Source organism: Alosa alosa, chromosome 23 (genome assembly GCF_017589495.1).
Source record: "Alosa alosa isolate M-15738 ecotype Scorff River chromosome 23, AALO_Geno_1.1, whole genome shotgun sequence".
NCBI classification, from domain to species: Eukaryota; Metazoa; Chordata; class Actinopteri; order Clupeiformes; family Clupeidae; genus Alosa; species Alosa alosa.
The window spans coordinates 15,902,096-15,921,542 of record NC_063211.1 but is presented as its reverse complement, the minus strand read 5'-3'; the positions used below and the strand labels follow the sequence as shown (position 1 = coordinate 15,921,542).

The following is a 19,447-nucleotide window of genomic DNA, read 5'->3' as shown; positions in this document are numbered from 1 at the left end:
AGTAGGCTTAATGATTGTGAGTATTTCAACTGAGAAGAATGGGTGAGTTAGGGGCCTTTTCTGTCTTGCCATGCTGTCATTTTTCTCCACTGTGTAAGACTGAATTAGTTTGCTGTGATGCTAAGATTATTTTGACAGGCTATAGGCTAAATAAAAATCGCTATTAAGCGGACGCAAAAGCAGAATATTGAAAGAAGGGGCACCAAGACCAACAAGGGGCAAAGGCGTGGCCGCCGTGAAATTTCATTTTCATTTTTTTTTAATATGAACATAAAAAAATCGCTGGTCTCGAGGACTTCGGTCTGAAATTACAAGTCCTTCTCCTCCCACTGTGGTCCGAGACCGAGTCAAGACCGAGTCTTTGAAGGAACAAGTCCGAGTCGAGTCCGAGAAAGCAGAAATCGGTCTCGAGACCGGTCTCGAGTCCGAGACCGGACTCGAGTACTACATCACTGGTATATACCTATTGATGCAGTTTTCAACAAACTAAAGGCTCAGGTCATATAGCAGAATAATGGAACTTCTAATGAGTCAAAATTCAGACCAGATTGATTGGTGTGTACAGTTTACCATTTTGTTTATGCTAATTAGATGGTCAAAAACTCAGAATTCAGCTTGGGAACAGGGCTAGTTGAATTTAGCACACCTTAGTTATGATAAAATGCCCTGTTCCCAACTTTTACTAAGAAATACCTCTAGAGCCATATACAGGGACTTTTGTTTAAAAATAGCACTCGTCTAATAGCTGCTTTAATCTTTCGCTCATTTATCCTCTCCTTCTTTGCTCTTTTACCTACCTGATGGCTTGATCCTTTCTTGTCCTGTTTATTTTGCACTCCAGAATCAAATCACCTATCCCTCTTAAACACTCTAGATTGAGTTTTCTGGCCCCAATCGTGTCATAGAGAACAGAAAAATCACATGTGGATAACAAGAAAACAATTCACAGCCTAGTTATTACTGCTTTTTTAAATAACTAAAATGGTGCTATTTTAATTGCAGTGCATACATTTTTTAGACAAAGGCATCTGCAAAATACATCAAGTTAAGACTTATTATTTTCTCTCTTGCTGCATGTTCCTGGTCTATCTTCATGATTTTGCAACACTGAATATGTGGTGGATTCGAAGCCTGGGAGAACTCTTAAAATCCTGCCCCGGTCTCAGAGGACACTAGCCCAGATCCCGACTGGCTTAAAATATCATCATTTACACCTCTGGTGCCGCATACCATATAGATGATACATTTCACTTCCGGGACAGAAACAAATCCTCCTCCAAAAGTCTCTTTCAAATTGCACATTTGGGTCTGAAAATAGTCCATCTATGTGTGAGTGTGTGTGTGAGTATGAGAGAGAGATAGAATCTATGAGTGACTCGTATAAAGACCAAAAGCTACATCCTCTGTGAATCCATCACTGTGCTTCTGGTCCCTCTGTAATTGCACACCAGGGAGATAGAGGGCTTCTGAAAATTGGCAATGTGAGATATTACAGAGGGTTTAGCTTCGCCATTAATCAACTGTCTGTGGCCACGCTTCCCAGATGCAAGTTTATCTCAGTGTAGTCGAAGGGGACCTCGTCCGTTTTCTGGAGATTTTTGTTCAATGTGACAAGGTGACAGAGCGCTTCGGGTTCCCCCTTGCGCTGCCCTTTCCGTTCTCACTTACCGGGTTGGGACCCAGAATGCGACAGCTTCAGGTTTGGAGCTGACTGCTTTCATTTCACCTCCTGTCTTCCTACAGAAGGAGACACATGTGAAAGAGGGAATGTGCAAACACGCTTTCCTACAGCAGCTATGAACCTACTGTTACACAACAGCTATAGTGCAGACCTGTTGTGTAACAGTAGGTTGTCTATGCACAGCAAAATAGCCTAATAGTTCTGCTTGAACATAACAGACTCATGTGTGTGGGCGTTCAAACAGACGCAGGGTTAATTTTTCAATTAAGCAATTAGCTTAACTGAACCCCTATGGTAAGCCAGACCTACAGAAACTCCACACAACCATGGGCAAACAGCTGGCTCCAAGCTTTGATTATGTAGGAAGGACCTGAGAGAGGCCAGACCTGTACTCTAAAGACTAAGCTGGGGGGGGGTAAATAGGGCAAATAAGTGGGGGGTGAATAGGTAATCTGATCCTGGATCAGGTGGCTGGCGACATGATGCGGAGGCCGCGGAGCAGAGGCTCCGTTCAGAGAAAAATCCGGAATCAGGAAGAGCCCCGTTGCGTCTGCCTGAAGATGTGCACGGAGAGATGGGCCAATTAGCAGCGTCCTCTGTGATTATGGAGACAGAGCAATCGCATTACGGCGCTCTAACGAGATTAGGTGAGCGCACGTTTGGCTTTGAAGAGATGGCTCTCTGCGTTTCATATCGCCACAACAGGCCGTGTCTGGACCCAACCCATGCATTCATTTGGCTTCATCACACACACACACACACAGAGTAACATTCTGTGGAAAAATAAACAATAATTCACCCTGGAGCTGAAAGGCTATTATTCATATCTGGCATTACCTTGAAACAGCAGTGTTGTGTTCCAACAAAAATCAATTCACACTGAAATTAATTAGCAGTTTCATTTGTCTACAACTTCTTCCCTCTTTCTGTGAGGAGGGGTGTGGTTACTGTTATGGAGTTTACCACAGCTGCACAGAATCGAAAAATGACTCATTCTTTGCGCATACAGCTTGATGCCATGGGAACAAGTAATGACATACTTCAGAATCAGAACACACATAAGGATCCTTGAAGGCCGTGGAATAAGGAGACGGCGGGGCAAAGTGCAAATGGACCAAGGCCCACGTAGGCGCAGTCACAGTCACCAAGGTGATGGGACTTGCAGTGCCTGCAGCAGCACTGTGGAATCAAACTAATCTGGGGGAATGTAAAGGCACACACACACACACACACACACACAGCCTGGTAGCTAGAAACACTGTGGAATCAAACTAATCTGGAAGAGTCTAGATTAGAGGGACACACACAAAAATGATGGTGAATGGAGGCTATAGCAGCACTAGTGTGGAATCAAACAAATTAGGGGGAATCTAAAGGCAGTCTCACAACCCCCTCTCACTCTCACTCACACACACACACTGGCTGGTGCTTCTGTTCAAATGAATATCCACGGCTAAACAAACCCTTCCTGGGGTTTTAATGTGGGGACAGAACTTGGCAGTGGGCAGCTTGGGCAGTTTTCGCATCCTAGGGCTTCTTTTCCCCAGAGGTAGGCTATGCAACCCGTGCCTGGCAAACAGCCTTCTCGTTGCTGGCCGCATCTTGCCCCGCCGGGCTTTTGATGAGCATCCGAGGACAGGTCATTAACGGGTGATTCATCACTCACTGTGCACATCGGCACTGCTCGTGCTCATTACTGCTCTCTGAGCGCCACGGCTCTCTAAGAAACTTTGACCGCATCTCTCGGATTAGTGTGTGCGCACAGAATAGGAGGTCATCTGCGCCTGGGTCCCCAGCAGCACTCAATCTTCCGGAAAAATACCAGATAAACACTTGAAGATCGTTGTCATGACTTTGTCCTACAGACACAATTAATGGCCAGACATTGCATTTAAAGTTTCCACATTTTTAAGTGCTTCAGTGTGTTTGTTGTTGGAAACAAAGCTCTCATGCGCTGGTCGCTCCGGCAGGGTTGTGGTCAGACTGCTGAAGTGCATAACCCTGATGATTACGCAACAGGTTCGCTTTCTGCCCAAGTTAACCTGAAAGTCCCAGCATGACTGCCATATACTGCAGTGATGGCTTAAGTGGCCCCAACTAGCTCGGAGACAGATCTTGAATGAATTTGGAGAAGTTCAAGTGGAGGATGATGCTGTGTCCTGTCCTGAAAGGCTGAAAGGCTGACGTGAGATCAGTCATTCGGGTCCTGGTCCTGAAAGGCTGACGTGAGATCAGTCATTTAGCTTTTAGTCTTTTTTTGGCCAAGCTTGCCTCGTTTCTGACAGTGACTGTAGGCAGAAGCTGACAGTAAAGCTGATGATAAAAGCAAAGATGTGTGGCATAGCTAGTGCCAAGAAGTCTTATCTGTAAAAGAACCAATCTAATGAAGAAAAATGCTTGGCATAGTTGATGTGAAACATTTTTAGTCATTGGTAATACAAAATATAAGCCAGTCTCACCACAGTTAGGTGATTTGTCACCTTGGCACGCACACAACATACTGAAATAATAATTAGCTTACATTAGCGCATGGAATAAGCATTAGCTCTAAAGGTTAATTATCTGTGATATGTCACTGTGTTGAAATTAGCACAGTAGTAGCAGCCTAGCACATGGATAAATAATAAAAATAAGACAAATGGTGTATTAATCAGCAGTGATACGTGGGTGGAATACTGCATGTTCTCAGTTAGAAAGAATCTTCTAGAAGCTCGCCTCAGAGAACTGAATTTCATGGTCGACAACCATAACTTCACACTAAATATGGGGATGTGTTTTTCCCCTCCTTCTGCTCTGTGACACATCACACTAGTGACAGCTTAAAATGCATGCTGAAAGTATAAGGGCTGATGGAAATTTCCACCAAAGTAATAGATTTTGCACATACAGTGTAAGATACCAGCCCTGTTTGCACACTACTCAATGTCCCGTGTTGCACTTCAGGCTTCTGTAAAACTGAGATGTTACATAATATGTGAAATCTGTAAAAAGGCTGCCTTGAGGCCATGGGCACATGAGGTTGGCTATGAAATTCAGATTTGTGTAATGGTGCGAGTAAGGGCTCCTGTGCTGCTGCTGCTTACTGCAGTTGCTACCGTGCTCTCTGGGTGATCGGGTTTGAGGCAGAACCTCGTCTTCGCCTCTTAAATATGGACACGTACAACCAAACAAGCTAATGATCTCGCAGCACCATGTCCTGTTAATGTAAACAATGCAACAGTGGTCTGGGTCAGATGGTCTAATGGCTACACGCAGAGAGCACAGATCAAACTAATTAGACTATCAGTCTGTAAGGGTAAAAAAAAATTGTCAATAAATACTGTAAGATAATAATTAGATTTAGGGCAGAGAGCTCATAAAGAACAAAATGTTCTGCTGGAACTGAACTTTGCAATGCATCACACAATGTTGACACCACAGAGAGAGCACGAAAACAATCAATTCATCAAGTTAAAATGACAGTAACCAAAGAGAGGAGTCCAGAGTTTCTATGGCAACAGCATAGTGTGTGAACTTCACACTATGAAGAATCTGATTTCGTACTACCTAACTAAAAATGGCAGATATAAAACACAAACACTCACAAACCATTGGACACGGACACACACACACACCTCCTGACTGTTAAACGAGCTCACACTTCTGACTAAAAACACATCATTAAAGTAGGCCTAGGCCTATACATTCACAAACAATCTTCCCATCTCACATGGACTACCCTGTCGGACTGTCTTTGCGTATATTTTCAGACACCTAAAATGGAGACCTCTAAACAGTCAAAGCATTTCATATCTTCACCAAGCACAAGAGAAGCACTCCATATGTTTTATCTTACCACTCAGTTTATTCACATCTGCTGACACTTTAAGTATATGCTTACGCATTCCTGCAGATCCCTAGCTTGTGTATGGCCCAGGTGTCTAATGCTCTCACTATTTAAATGAGATCTCAAAATACTTTCACACAAAAGAGGGTTTGGCCTCGCTTGCTATCAAGAGTCTAAGGCGCTGAAACCCTCAGAATATCTAGCCTACAGATAATGAATGTCGAAAAAGGCTAAGGAGTTAAATAGATGAATCACTCCTATGCTATTTAAACACTTCTCTCACCAGATTGTCTCACACCTGTACTAACTAGAGAAGCTCACACAAAAAGGTTTGGATGATATAAGGTCTTGGATTAGATTGAAATAGACTGCAGGCTAACTTGTGTGCGGACATAGGTATATAGACAATAAAAGATATCGTGGTGAACTTGAAAGGTTATGAAACTGCTGTTGAGTGGGACTAATACTTGAGCTGATTGCATTATCCTCACAAGGTATTCAAGTTATGTTTTATCATAGATCTGGTAAACCAATATCCATTTCTCAAAAGAAGTCAAATAAAAATAAAATTCTTACTGGTGTGGAATTTGTTCACCTGGTTCATATCCTGATGCCAAGACTTGTTCCAAAGTTTTTCTTTCCTACAAACACAGACATGTTCGGTACAGATTGCCATTGACACAAGAAGGGTAGGTAAACCTGTTCCAGGAGTAGGATATTATTACGGTACTCTATACTTTAAATGTGGTGAATTGGATCTCTCTTCATAGTTCTGCTCCATGGCAGGCATCTAAGTGGGTCCATCCTGAAATGTCTCTGGATTACAAATGTAAATGTCACCAAGTGGATGTTCTAAAATGCCACTAATTTTTTGCCTGGATAGGCTACACCCACAAGCCCTTTCCCTTTTTCACAACCATAACAAATTCAGGTTAAAAGCTTGCTTCAGGGTTAAAACCCCTAATATTCACACTCTGGACCTACATATGACACGCATGAATAAAACAGGTAAATAGTGTTGGTCACCCATGGCAAAACAGGTGGGTCGGTTTGCTATTCACCTGTAATTCTTACATCCTAACAGGTAGATGCCTGCCAAGCGTGTCGCCTTATCAAGCGTCAGGGAATGCAGCAAGTTGAGCCAAAGGGCTAATTTCCATGGGGTGGGAAAGGGCATCCTCCCTCCGAAAAACAAATCACTTCAAAGCTGCTTGGTGACAAAGCATCATTTGAGCACCATAAACAGGGCTTTTGTTGAGTCTCCATGTGACGTGCCCTTTCTCTATAGCCACACTTTCCTTATAATTTCTGCACCTGCGTGTGGTGGCCAACTGAATAGTAATTTTCCTCCACAAGGAGAGGAATTTTCTTTATTTTGAGGCAGAAAGGGCAACAATTGAGATCAGGATAGCGGCTCTTGTGAAATGACACACTTGCAGCACAGTGAGGAAGTCATTGTTGTCGACTTTTATTATTCAGAGTGGTTTGCATTCATGTACGTTCTCTTTGTGAAATGGAGGCGTAGAGGGTGGCAGGAATAGAGAAGAGACTGCCTGAAGGGTCTGAAGGGTAAATTCAGACTGGATTGCATTCTTACAGAGGACATTGCGTTCTACCTTTATAAATACAAATTATGAATCGAGTAAGCTTGGTGCAAGTGCATTAAATATTTTGATCTTGTCCTGAAATTTATCACGTATTATATTGCAGAGAAAAGACGACTGTTGTTCTACCCAAGTTTAAGTTGGAATGATAACTGTTGTGGGTGTGTGCTTAACGTCTCTCCAAGACGTGTGTACGTGTATGTGCGTGTGTGTGTGTGTGTGTGTGTGTGTATATTGACAATGCTATTATAACTTCTTTGAACTAAGTTTAGGTTTGGCTTTATTCTAAACAAATGGCTGACCTCAGCTGTTAAAGGAGACTCCTCCAGTGAACTAGGAGAGAAAAACTCAAAATCATAATGCAAGGAAACAGATATATCTGTTTACAGACATAATGCTTGGATTTATTTTAATATCGACAGGGCAAGCTATATATATATATATATATATATATATATATATATATATATATATATATATATATAGGTCAATTGAGGGGGTTCTTCTTCAACAATCATTCTGTCAGAGGATTTGTTTATTTCCAGTAACACCAGACAAGAAAAAAAAAGATGCTCCCATTCAGCATAGGGGCTGTGATTGTGGATCCCGTTTCCCCTGGTCTGCAAGCCTCCAATGTCAGTACACATACAAGTCAGAGCCCAGTTCACTAGAGCTGCCTCGTACAGTCCAAGTGTGCTTGCCTTTCTGTCCCAGAGGAAGATAGAAGGAGACATCGTCTCCTGAATAACACCCCTCTAAACCTTCCCCACCCCTACATACCCTCTCGTCTCTAGTCCCATCTCCAACCAAGGCACTCTTCACTGGGCTGGTGTTTCAGGGTTTATTGGATGTTGTATTTTTGCATGTAACTTCAGCCACAGGGCCACAGTTGTGCTCCCTTACATGTGAACACAATAAACGCTGCTCCTCGACTGCGACCCTGGTACCCAAAACAAATAACACTTAAGACTCCATAGAGGATGTACTATTCAGAACAAGCAGCTCTGATAGGTGCAGGTTCAAATCCCCCAAATATACAGAAGAATCAAAACTAATAAAATCCTGCAACACGATAAAATGAAATCAGACATCCATAGGATTCAGAGGAGCAAGGTGAGAGGAAGGGGGAAGCGGGGGTGGGGTTTGTTTGTGCGTCTTTAAATAGTACTCTATGACAAACAAATGGGACGTAGACTCTCAAGCGAAAGCCAAGCCGGGGTGGGGGGGGGGAGGATTTTAATGAAACACCGTGTGACAGGCAGCAGAACCAGTGTCATTGACATTGCTTAGAACAGCTTGGCCTCTTCCCTCTGCCCTGGTCATGAATATAAATACTCCCACATAAATAGTTCCTTCTCACCGAAAAAAAAAAAAAAAAAAAAAAAGAATTTAAAAACAAACACAACGATAAATGAAGAAAACAAAAAGACGTCGCCAAATCCGACACGAGTAACAAATGAACCGATCTAATATGCCATCAGTTGGGGGGAGGGGTGGAAGATGAATTGAGAAAAGACAAGGAGTCCACAGGGTCAAGTCTTACAATGAGGGGTAGGCTATGAAGATATCTTTGGAAGCATTGAAGCGCGTAAGGGAGGGGAAGGGGAAGGGGATGGTTAACATTTAACTAGCTGGACTCGAAATGATAGCGACAGGTACTGTGCAGAGGTCAGGGGTGTGGATCAACAGAGAGCTTGGAAGGACCGAGGGGAGTGTGTGTGTGTGTGAGTGAGTGTGTCCAGGGTAGGAGGAGGGTGTGGCTTTAGATGGGCAGCTGGAACTTGACATCCACCTGGGCCTCTTTGGCCAACGATACGATTTCAGAAAGTTTAACGACCTGAAAAAGACAGGATGAAAGAGAGGTGGAGAGAGAAAGAGAGAGAGAGAAAGAAAGAAAGAAAGAAAAAAGAAAGAAAAGAAAAGAAAAGAAAGGTCATTACGGTTTTATCCAACCTTGTGGTCATTCACACTGTATTTCTCCTCTTGAGTCGGGGCCGAGACTCACCATCTTTGCGGCCTCATCCAGATCATCGCAGGCCAGGATCTTCAGAGGGCTGGCAGCAATCAGAGCTTTAGCATCATCCACTCTCGTACCTGATTCAAGAATCACACACACACACAGGGCGGAGAAAAAATGTTTGTGAGCGGAATGAGCTGATGTTGTGCCGGTGTGTAAACGGTGCGGCGTCCCTCCCAGGAGGTCGTGTTTTTCCCTCGTCTCTTACCTTGTAACCGTACCACGATGGGGATCCTCAGGTCCAGGTCAGTGACAGCCATGATGATGCCCTGAGCAATGACATCACACCTCATGATTCCTCCAAAGATGTTCACCAAGATGGCCTGGACCTGTTCAAACAAACACACACACACACAAACGCCAAAGAGATAAATCATACAGACACAGCACAAACACCCCCACACACACACACACACACACACGGACTTGATACCAATCAATAACCTATTGTCACAGCCATGAGTGTGTTTTCCACACAACATTTCAACTTCAACAAGGCCATTTAAGAATACTTGGAAGTGCTTTGATGAACACAAAGAGACAGCACTAGTCCCTACGGCCAGCAGCTATGTCTGTCAAACAAACCAAGGACAGAACCCACGCACGCACGTACAAACAGCAGTACCTTTTTGTCGGAGGTGATGAGCTTGAAGGCTTCTGTCACCTGGTGCGCTGTGGCTCCTCCGCCCACATCCAGGAAGTTGGCAGGGGTGCCACCGTGGAGCTTGATGATGTCCATGGTGGCCATGGCCAAACCTGCTCCGTTGACTAGTAGAAGGACAACAAACAGCCCTTTAACACCAAAGACTACCAATTAACCTATAAGAGCTCAAGGTCATTTTTTGATATAAGGGGAAAATAAAGGGCACTGAATTTCTCTATGATATCACTGTCACTGAGGGGTTCTCATTTAGTCTAGTCTTAGGGTGAGGAGTAACAGGACGCAAATGGAAGAGATAGATGATTTAGGATTGGGAAATGGCCGCGAGTCGCAATTGGACCCGGGTTCCCATTGGCACTTGGACCGGAATGTTGTATGGTGGACGTTGCCTAGCTCATCACCTGAGAGTGACATTCTGAGGCCCCCCAATGACAAATGATACTGAACTTTTCTGAGGTGCCTATAATATTTCCTCTTTGATTTCCCAAAATATTTGTATAAATCATACCAGTCTGGTATTTCCACCCTCCAAATAACATGATGGTAACCGAGTATAAGTAAGGGATAATGTATAGAATGGCGGTCATTATCGGGAAATAGGTCCCGACAGGGCGAACCGGACCCAGACACGCAGCGGAGGGGTCTTGTTCCGCCTTGAAGGGACCTATTTCCCGATGATGACCGGCGTTCTATACATTATCCCGATTATTACACGGCCAAAACGAAACAATAAACGATATGACTCTTTAGCCTACATAGTCTAGGCCAGCGTTTCTCAAACTGTGGGTCGCGACCCACTACTGGGTCACGGAGACATGCCAGGTGGGGTGCGAACTGACATGAAAAACAGGAGTTTTTATTTTTTTTTTTATCTGTAGCCTGGGCCCAGGTAGCACCCGATGCACAATGAACACACTGTGTTATTCACAGGGAAGCGCTCGTGTCAAGGCAGCTTAGTTAGTCCCGACCTACAGGAGATGTTGTGAGAGTGGTGAATTTCATCAAAACCCGGCCCTTAAAAGCGCGTCTATTCTCCGCACTTTGCGAAGAGATGGTAGCTGACTAAAAGACTGTACTGTTTCACAGCGAGGCAAGGTGGTTTTTCCGAGGTAAAGTGTGGTCACGCGTGTTTGAGCTTCGAGTCACCTCTTCTTGGAGGAAGAGCACATGTTTGAATCTGCAAGCATGTTCACTAATGAACATTTCTTGACGAAGCTGGCCTATCTTAGCGATATATTTGATATATCTTAGCGATACATTTGAGTTAAATGTCCAGTTACAAGGCAAAGACAAGCACCTACCTCACCTAGCAAATAAGATTACTGCATTCACCAAAAAACTTGAGTATGGGACAAGGCGCCTCGATTAAGCGACAGTATTATGCCTTTGAGATTTCTGAGCGAAATCGCTGAAACGTCTGATTGGGAGGCACTCTTGTGATCCCATGTATTAAACAGTAGGCCTACATCACATCCCTGCAAAGTTTATTTCAAAAATATTTCCATAAATTTGACAATTTTAAGCTTGACCTACCACTTTCTTAGAGCGATGAGGGACAGGTGGGGCTCGAGAATGCCCCCTTGATCAAAGTGGGGAATAAAAGAAAAAGTTTGAGAACCACTGGCCTAGGCTATAGCTTATTTGTTACCGTTTCATCGTGGCTTTTGCTGAGAAACAAATAGTTTGCAACAGCACACGCTGAACTTGAATCAAACATAGCTTTCAACTGATCAACCATCTGCTTTCACTTTTGAATGAAGTTCCAGTCCTTGCGTAGTGATATGAAAGACGTGAATTAGAAGCACAAAACCCATTTTCCTTGACAGCGGTCTGTTACACTTAGCAATGGTCTGTTATCGAGAAATAGCAGACCGCCGAACGTTGGGAAGGCCCATTCAAGTGAATGGAGCATTCTTCAGCATTATGAAGAGCCGTGTTATAAATACAACTATACAATGCTAGTCTCCAAACGATGTTACAGGAACAGGAAATTTAAGCAGTAAGTCTCGAGAGGCCATAGGTTACACTGATTTTACAACAGTTAAGGGCCGATGTTAGGCACGACACGCTAGCGGATACTCGGCAAAGCGCTAGCGGATACCTGGCAAAGTTTCATAAAGTAAAGGCACAGCAATGAAAAATGTAATGATTTATTCATAGATAATCATTCTTCCGCCAAGAAATATATTTCCTCTATCTGAATGGTTGCCAAGCAACGTCGAGTCGAGACGCAGCTTCTTTTGTATCAAGTTATGGTAGCGCAGTAATATAGAACGAAATGCGGTCAAGGTGTATGTTTATGCTGCATTTTACAACACCATCGAACGCGATTCAGCCATCACAATCAAGGACCGGTCTAAAACTATCAGTTTTACAGTTTTAGAAAATAATCTACACCACAGACAAAATACTGCTGACTGTGAACAGGGAGCACTGTACTGACCAAGGCAGCCAATGGTGCCGTCCAGGCCGATGTAGTTGAGGTCGGCCAAAGCCGCCTGTCGGTCACGTGGGTCCTCCTGAGTCCAGTCCTGCATGTCGAACACCTTCTTCTGTCGATATGCTGCGTTTGAGTCAAAGTTGATCTTGGCATCCATGCACATCACTGTCATGTCAGAGACAAAAACGAAATTAGAGAGAGAGGAAAGAGGGAGTTGTGAAGAAGAGAGACAACAAATAATCAATAAAGTGAGAGTGGTGTAAGAAAACAATGTTATTAAAAGATAGCAATTATACAGATTTCTGCATTAGTATTACAAATAGGGGAATAATGTGATGGTAGTTATCCTGTTTGAGAAGAAAATGTGTCATTCCTACCCGTGCCTGAGGCGTCCTCCACCATTGGATTGATCTCCACCATGGAGGCATCGTATTTAATAAAAACGTTGTACAGTTTAATGATGTTTTCTGCTGCCTCGTCAATCAGAGCTTTTGGAAAGCCCATCTTCTGAGCCAACTACAGAAAGTGATGTGTACACAGAGAGAGAGAGAGAGAGGGGTTTAACACACCTTTTGAAGCTAAACAAAAAGAAAAATTAATTGTAAGGTATTTGATGTGTGTCTCTGCATGTTGCATAATTTATATGCATGCATCCATGCTAAAGAGCCCGATCTAGGACCAACAGCGCCTCATTTTCTATGAGATTTTTCCCCTGCAGAGTCAAATGTGGTACCAGATTAGCTCTGATCCCCATCCAGGAGAGACACCCAGAGAGAGAGAGAGAGAGAGAGAGAGAGAGAGAGAGAGAGAGAGAGAGAGAGAGAGAGAGAGATCGGACCTTAAGCCCCGAGTGTTTGCGACAGTTATGTCAGCAGGTGGCGGAGGAATGGAGGAGGAAGAGAAAGAAGAGGAGGAGGAAGAGGATATGGTAAAGGAGGCAGACGAGACGAGGTGGATGAGAATAGTAATGAGGAGGTGCTAGAGCAGGAAGAGAGAGAATAGATGGAGGAGGTAGAGGAGGAGAAGGAGAGAGAGAGCTCTCCTACCCGGACAGCCTGCTCCTTCTTTATGCCCTCGATGATGTCGATGGGCTCTTTGACGATGGCATCAGGGTTCTCTGCCGCCACATCCTCGATGTTCACGCCCCCCTGAGAACTGCCGATCAGCACGGGACCCTGAACAAAAAAAGCAAAAAATTGTAAATAAAAACATCACATCTCTGAAAAAGTAGTCCAGTAGGTTGTTGGTTGGTAATATGCATGTGAGAAGTGTAATAAGGGCAGGATATATATAAAGCTCACGTTTACAGCAATTATTTCTAAGTCATAATCTGGAAAAGCTTTGGAGAGCAGTGCAATAACTTAGTGAACACATTTTGCCACCTAGTGGTGAATAAGTGTAGTAGTCTCAGTCTGAATTTAGTCATGTCATGCTTACTAATGTGCCCTTAGTTTATTCTTATCTAGAAATAACCTAACAAATAAATAAATCTCTGTTCACTGTGAGCTGCAATAAGTAATGCTGTGCACATATCCCTAAGCAAAGATTTTTTTGTATTTTTTATTAACCAACATGTATGCAAAACCTCTCTGCTCTGATCAGCAGTTGCCTCAGCTTCCATGAATGACAGCCTAATGGTAAATATTACAGCAAGCCCAAAGGAACAAATATTGAAGGCAGCCTGTGCCACCAATATGCAGGCATTCCATACAAATCACCAAATCTCGGTAGTGGCTGGCTACCACCAGGATGAAAGAAACCAAGGCACTCTGTCTTCAATGATTTGCAATTTTATATATTTAGAGAATGGGCAACAAAACACAGACAACGCATTTCAACCCCTAGGTCTTCATCCTGCAGGCATTCCATTCTTACATCGACCATTCATATGATCTCCACTCCACTCCGGTATCGATTTCTGAACCCCAGCCTTCTGTTTCATTGCTGATCTTACTCTGTGCATTCATGAAACCCCTCCTCTCATCGATCTTCAAACCCTAACCTCAACCCACAAAGGATGACTGAGGTTTCTACTGCCCTGCTACACAATGACCACACTCTACAGAGCAAACTTTAAACTCACACTGACATAGAGGTTTTGCTTTCGGAGACACACCTGACAAGCAGCAGTCTCAGTCAGGCCTGAAGTTAACAAGCTAACAGAGTTACATTTGTTTCGTCAAACTCTGTTGAGAAGAAATTGAGGTAGAACACCTACGCTGTTTGTGTCTATTTTAAATTAGACAACAAAGGCAGACAGTTGTGACAAAGTCCAGCATAATCATTCTTAATGGAAACAGTGGGATAGCCAGGGCCAGCCATACTCAACTGTAATCACCGCCTAATAAAATAATCATGGTCTATTTTTTATGATGGAACAGTAATCTTCGTTGGAAATATTGATTGTGCATGGGTTTTTTCCATTTCAAATGTATATAACAAAAATGTTCACTTCATTGGGGCTTCATTAGAGTCATTTGTAAAGGAAAATAAATACCTCTAAAATTGTATTTAGTCTGCAGTCTGACTTTACTGTGAACTATTCACTAACGTTAATGTAATGTTTATTGATGCATGTCACTTTAAGTCACGTCCTCTAACACCATAAACATGGTTCACTTCACAGACACGGGGACACATCTGCCGCCACTACCCAACTCAGAATTCACCCCACATGGTTGCCGTGACCCCAACCCCCCTCACCTGGTAGGACCTCTCCATGGTGATGGCAAAGTAGTACTCCCTGCGGGGGTAGCGGCGTTCACAGATGAACACCTGGTTGCAGATGCGACCTGCCTCCCCCGTCTGTTTAGTGAAGAGCTTCTTGCCAATCATCTGAGAGGAGATGTCCCGAGCCTCCTCAGGTCTTGGGGGTGTGAGAGAGAGAGAGTGAGAGAGAGAGAGAGAGAGAGAGAGAGAGAGAGAGAGAGAGAGAGAGAGAGATGAGAAGATGAGACCCAGATGGCAATACACCCACTAACAAACACACCACAAATCTATAATCCAGCAAAACAACCAAACAATAACAGTAGAAAAAAACAACATACGAGAAAACAATCCTCACTCCCCCCTTCAGTCCGCCCTCAAATGAGCCTTTTCCTCTGCCCCCAGCCAGCACCTGAGCCTTCACCACCAAGTCCTTAGAGCCTGAGGGGGGTGATAGAATGAGAGGCAGAGAGACAAAAGACAAAAGGGGGCAGAAAGATAGTGAGAGGGTAATAAAGAGATAAAGATTAGATTTAAAACTGGAGAATTTTGAGTTTACTTAACAACACAGTTCACCTAACAAAACATGTGACATAACACATGTAACAAGTTACAAAAGTGTGGGTCCCAAAAAAGATCAAATTGTTTGAATGCTTAAAAGGAGAACTCCGGCAATTTTTCACACAAATCTATTTCGAGGTCACAGTACTGTCAGTACGAAGAAAAAAAAAAAAAAAACGGTGCTTAGAGGAACTATGTTTGAGGATATACAAAAAGAATTGAGTAATGCCATTCCCAGAATGTATCACTTCTCAATTTCTTTCTTTCTTTCTTTTATCACTTCTCAAGTTACTGGTATGCTTCCTACTTAGACATATCACCTACAAATCAGAAATATTACGATGCAAACAGCTGGCAAAAATAATCTCCTACGATTTGTTCCCCTAACTACCATGTTGAAGCAACGGTGTACAGCACATTTCCTTGTTGCTGAGGGAAACTTTTCTTTGTTACTGTGGGGAACTTTGAAGTACATACAGTATTTGCAAAGTCTTCTCTTTAAGTTAATTTCATATGGTCATGTGAAAAGCTGATAAAACAAACTTGCAACTCCCACTTGCTCCCCAAGTTATTCACCATAAGGCTATGTAGGTCTGTGTTCCAAGACAAACCAGCACATGAAAATGTAAGTAAAGGATTCAAAGCACAACATAGCCAATTACTGTTTATCAACTCAAGACAACGGTTACGTGCTAGCAAGCTTTTATCGGTGCCAACTGTGCTATTATGGGAGTCTGCAATGTTCCTGCATACGTTTTAGGTTGTTAGCTCACTTTTTGTACAACAACATACTAAACTGGGGCTAATTCTGAGTCCTCATTAATAGCAATACTGGGACCTCTGGAATGTCCTTCAAAGCCCCACCCACCCTCGTGTGAAGACGGCTGAGGGAGGTACATGTGTCTCACCCCACCTGTTCACCTTTCACCTCGATCAAACCCAGGACAGAAAAAAAAGCATAGGAACAAACTTCTCAGCAAGAAGCGTCCTCAGGGCTGGACACTAGACTTGATTCTGAGAAATATGGATGTGAAACTCACCAACACAAACACACACACAACTATAGGAATAAGTTTACTCTGCCGACATCGATCACAGACAGGCACAGTTGCAGCTCTTTTGTTGAAAGTGTGACAAGCAGAACAGCAACCAGGCCATGACTATGTTTAGACTCCAGAACCAGAGAGAAGACACAGTCACTTCAGAGATATAGGCACACAATAACAAACCAATGGGGTGAGCCTTCTATGGAGCTCAACTGCCCCGCCCCTCCTCCAAGAGAGCTTAATTTCCGGAAGTAAGTTTCCCATTCATTTCTCCAATTGGCGTCTGGCAAAATCCATATATAAAGACCCTGACTTAGGCTGACCAGTTATGACATGACTCGTAATCATACAACATTTCATGTTGTGCAAAAAACGAACAGAAAAATTAAAAAAGGCAAAGGTACAAGACTGTGCACATATTTTAATTTCCGAATAAAGGAACTACTCATCCCATCAGCCATTGCGAATTATACATTCCAACATAACGATAGTTTAACATGCTTACTTTTGAATGTAAGACAACAAGATGACTAACTACCAACCGTTTCCATTTAGTAAATTCAACTTTCAAGGTGAGAAAAACAGGTCACACATTGCTCTGACTGCTGGCATCCATCTTGTTCAGCAAGGAGCATGCAACATTAGTAACGACGACAGTTAAAGCATAAACATTTCCATGGCAACGGTGATCTCTACCAATCAAAGGCTCTGCTTTTACACATTAGGATTTTGGGTAGTGTAGTGATTTAATGTGAAGTTGCAAACAAAACTATTTTTTCTCAAAACAAGGTAGATTCCCCATGAACGTCTATATGAGCATATACAATCGCTTAGCCATGTCATAGCTGGTTTTAAGTCTACCATGGACGGTTACGATTTTATGGCTTATACTCCAGTTGTCAATGGAGAAATTGTATTGAGTTCTTACTTCCGGAATCGACCGTGGGCGCAACTGTTGCGCCCTATAAACACTCCCCTAGCTCAGTCTTGTAACATGAAGGCTTTGGCCTCAGTGGACACACATTAGCGACACAGAGTGAGAGGCCAGTCTTGAACTTTTACAGGCTATTTTTATCACTTAGCGGCATGTATAGAATAGACACATTGGTGACCAGCCACTGCAAAAATAGCTAGACAACAGACTGCACTCACTTTATCTCACCCGTACTTCTTCTTTAATAATAAAACAGGACTAACTGGAGTAAATAAGAATTAAATCTTAAATGAATGAAATCTGACATGCAGTCATAGCACGGAGTAAGTGCTCAGCTAAGCTTTTAGGAGGTGTACTCGTACTGGTCAGTAGTCAATGCTACTGGTCTTGTGCAAACTGTACTGGTTCATGTGGCGTTGAAGCCATTCCCTTCTCTTCTGCACTCTTCCATATTCCCTAGAATTAGGTTAAACACCATCGTCATCAATGAAAAAAGATGGCAGTTAGATGTTACTGGGATATAGGTTAATCCAGAGTTTAATTAGACATAGACCAAAAGAAGATATTTCATATTCACTTTGATATGAGGTATTTTAGACATACAGAAATCTGCTGACACCCTTATGATCTTACTTAGATTAGATTCTGATTACAACAGTATGACAAAGAGCTGCATATCCCCTACAGACTGGACCTCAGCATACAGTAATCACATCTGAGAGCTCTACTGACAACCATTTTATCCTTATGAAAACCAACTGTTCACAGAAACTAACCCTGGTACAAGTATGACTGACACATTTCCAACCTACAAGCATTAGTCAGAAATGTAGTTAGACATTGTGGCCCCTTAATAAACCTCACCCTCTACTCAGCTCCATTTACATTAATTGCAGGGTTCCCACCAGCGTGTTCATGCTTCGCTTCAGTTAGCTGTTTATATAGCTTACAGCAGGTGATTTAGAAACATTTAATTATATATAATCATCATACTTCAAATGTGTGGTCTTATTGTGCTTTATGTGTGTAGTCTTACCAATCTGCTTGGCAACCGAGTAGGCTTCGTCAGGTGTGCTGGCCACCATGCCAGCGGGCACGGCTATGCCAGCCTCCTTCAGGAGCCCAATGCTCAGGTACTCATGCAGCGACAGGTGCCTCTGCTGCTGCTGCATAGCCAAGGGAGGCTGCTGGGAGCCATGTCCAGCGAACAGACCTGTGGCTCCACCGAGGACCTGAGGAGGGATACACATAAGTTGCTAACGTTGCTGCTATTAACTTGCAGGCCAGCACTAGCCAAATATGCAAGCTCGGGTAAGATTGTAGACAGGCGGCCTATCTAACGTGTCAGTCTGGCTAAGACGTTAGCCCAAGGACTATTTATAGCAATAATCAGGTGAAGTCCTATCAACAGTGTTGTGTTAGCACAGAGTTGTTTTGAAATTCCACTGAGAGCTACACCACGTCCATTTATGAGCACCATCCCGTGGAGGTCAAAGTGGTCCATAGACAGTGTTCATTCGTCAGCTGTACAGATCACTGGCGTTTCACATCATTCTGAAAACAACACTTATATTTGTTTGACAGACATGAATATGTAACCGACATTTTGCCAGTATGGCACGAAGTGTCCAAGGAACTCAGAAACATTAGTTGTTGACAAGTAAAGCTATCCTGCTAACGTCAGTTAATGTCAAATGTGACCCTAGCTAGTTAACGTTAGCGAGCTATCTAACGTTAGCTCTAGCTTCTGAGGCGATTGAACCTAAGAGGTCGATTGGCGACAACTTATGAACATCCATAATATGGCCAGACATTAATTTACACCATAACACCAACTAACCTTAGCTGCTGAGCTTAGAGTTGTCCTGGACCCGGAATTCCTTAGTCCAGCGGACAACCGGCCACAAATCAGGGACGTCGCCATGTTTCACTCTCGACTAGCAGCCGCGGAGAAAAACAAATCTCTGATAG

At 43.2% G+C, this 19,447-nt stretch overlaps 2 protein-coding genes across 2 annotated transcripts in view; both read right to left on the bottom strand.

Moving 5' to 3' along the window:
* htr2ab (5-hydroxytryptamine (serotonin) receptor 2A, genome duplicate b) overlaps positions 1-7,554 on the bottom strand; it is a 20,855-nt gene extending 13,301 nt beyond the window's left edge. The window contains exons 1-2 of the mRNA XM_048234436.1: positions 6,084-7,554; positions 1,669-1,737 (exon numbers count right to left, since the gene is read on the bottom strand). The gene's annotated coding sequence lies outside the window, so the exon portion shown is untranslated. The remainder of the gene's footprint in view (positions 1-1,668; positions 1,738-6,083) is intronic.
* On the bottom strand, positions 7,488-19,447 carry sucla2 (succinate-CoA ligase ADP-forming subunit beta). The gene is made up of 11 exons (XM_048234437.1): positions 19,317-19,447; positions 18,513-18,708; positions 15,277-15,376; positions 14,933-15,095; positions 13,276-13,404; positions 12,607-12,745; positions 12,233-12,394; positions 9,754-9,896; positions 9,337-9,457; positions 9,117-9,205; positions 7,488-8,948 (listed from the first exon to the last, which is right to left on the bottom strand). Exons 1-11 carry the CDS (start codon positions 19,398-19,400, stop codon positions 8,874-8,876), a joined length of 1,401 nt encoding a protein of 466 aa, XP_048090394.1. The 5' UTR covers positions 19,401-19,447; the 3' UTR covers positions 7,488-8,873.

Bases quoted from the DNA above. Each gene is read 5' to 3' on its own strand.
- sucla2 (XM_048234437.1), bottom strand. From the start codon at position 19,400: ATGGCGACGTCCCTGATTTGTGGCCGGTTGTCCGCTGGACTAAGGAAT. The intron at 18,709-19,316 runs GTTAGTTGGTGT...ATCCCTCCTCAG, and splicing joins CTCTAAGCTCAGCAGCTAAG to GTCCTCGGTGGAGCCACAGG. The intron at 8,949-9,116 runs GTGAGTCTCGGC...TGTCTTTTTCAG, and splicing joins TGGATGAGGCCGCAAAGATG to GTCGTTAAACTTTCTGAAAT.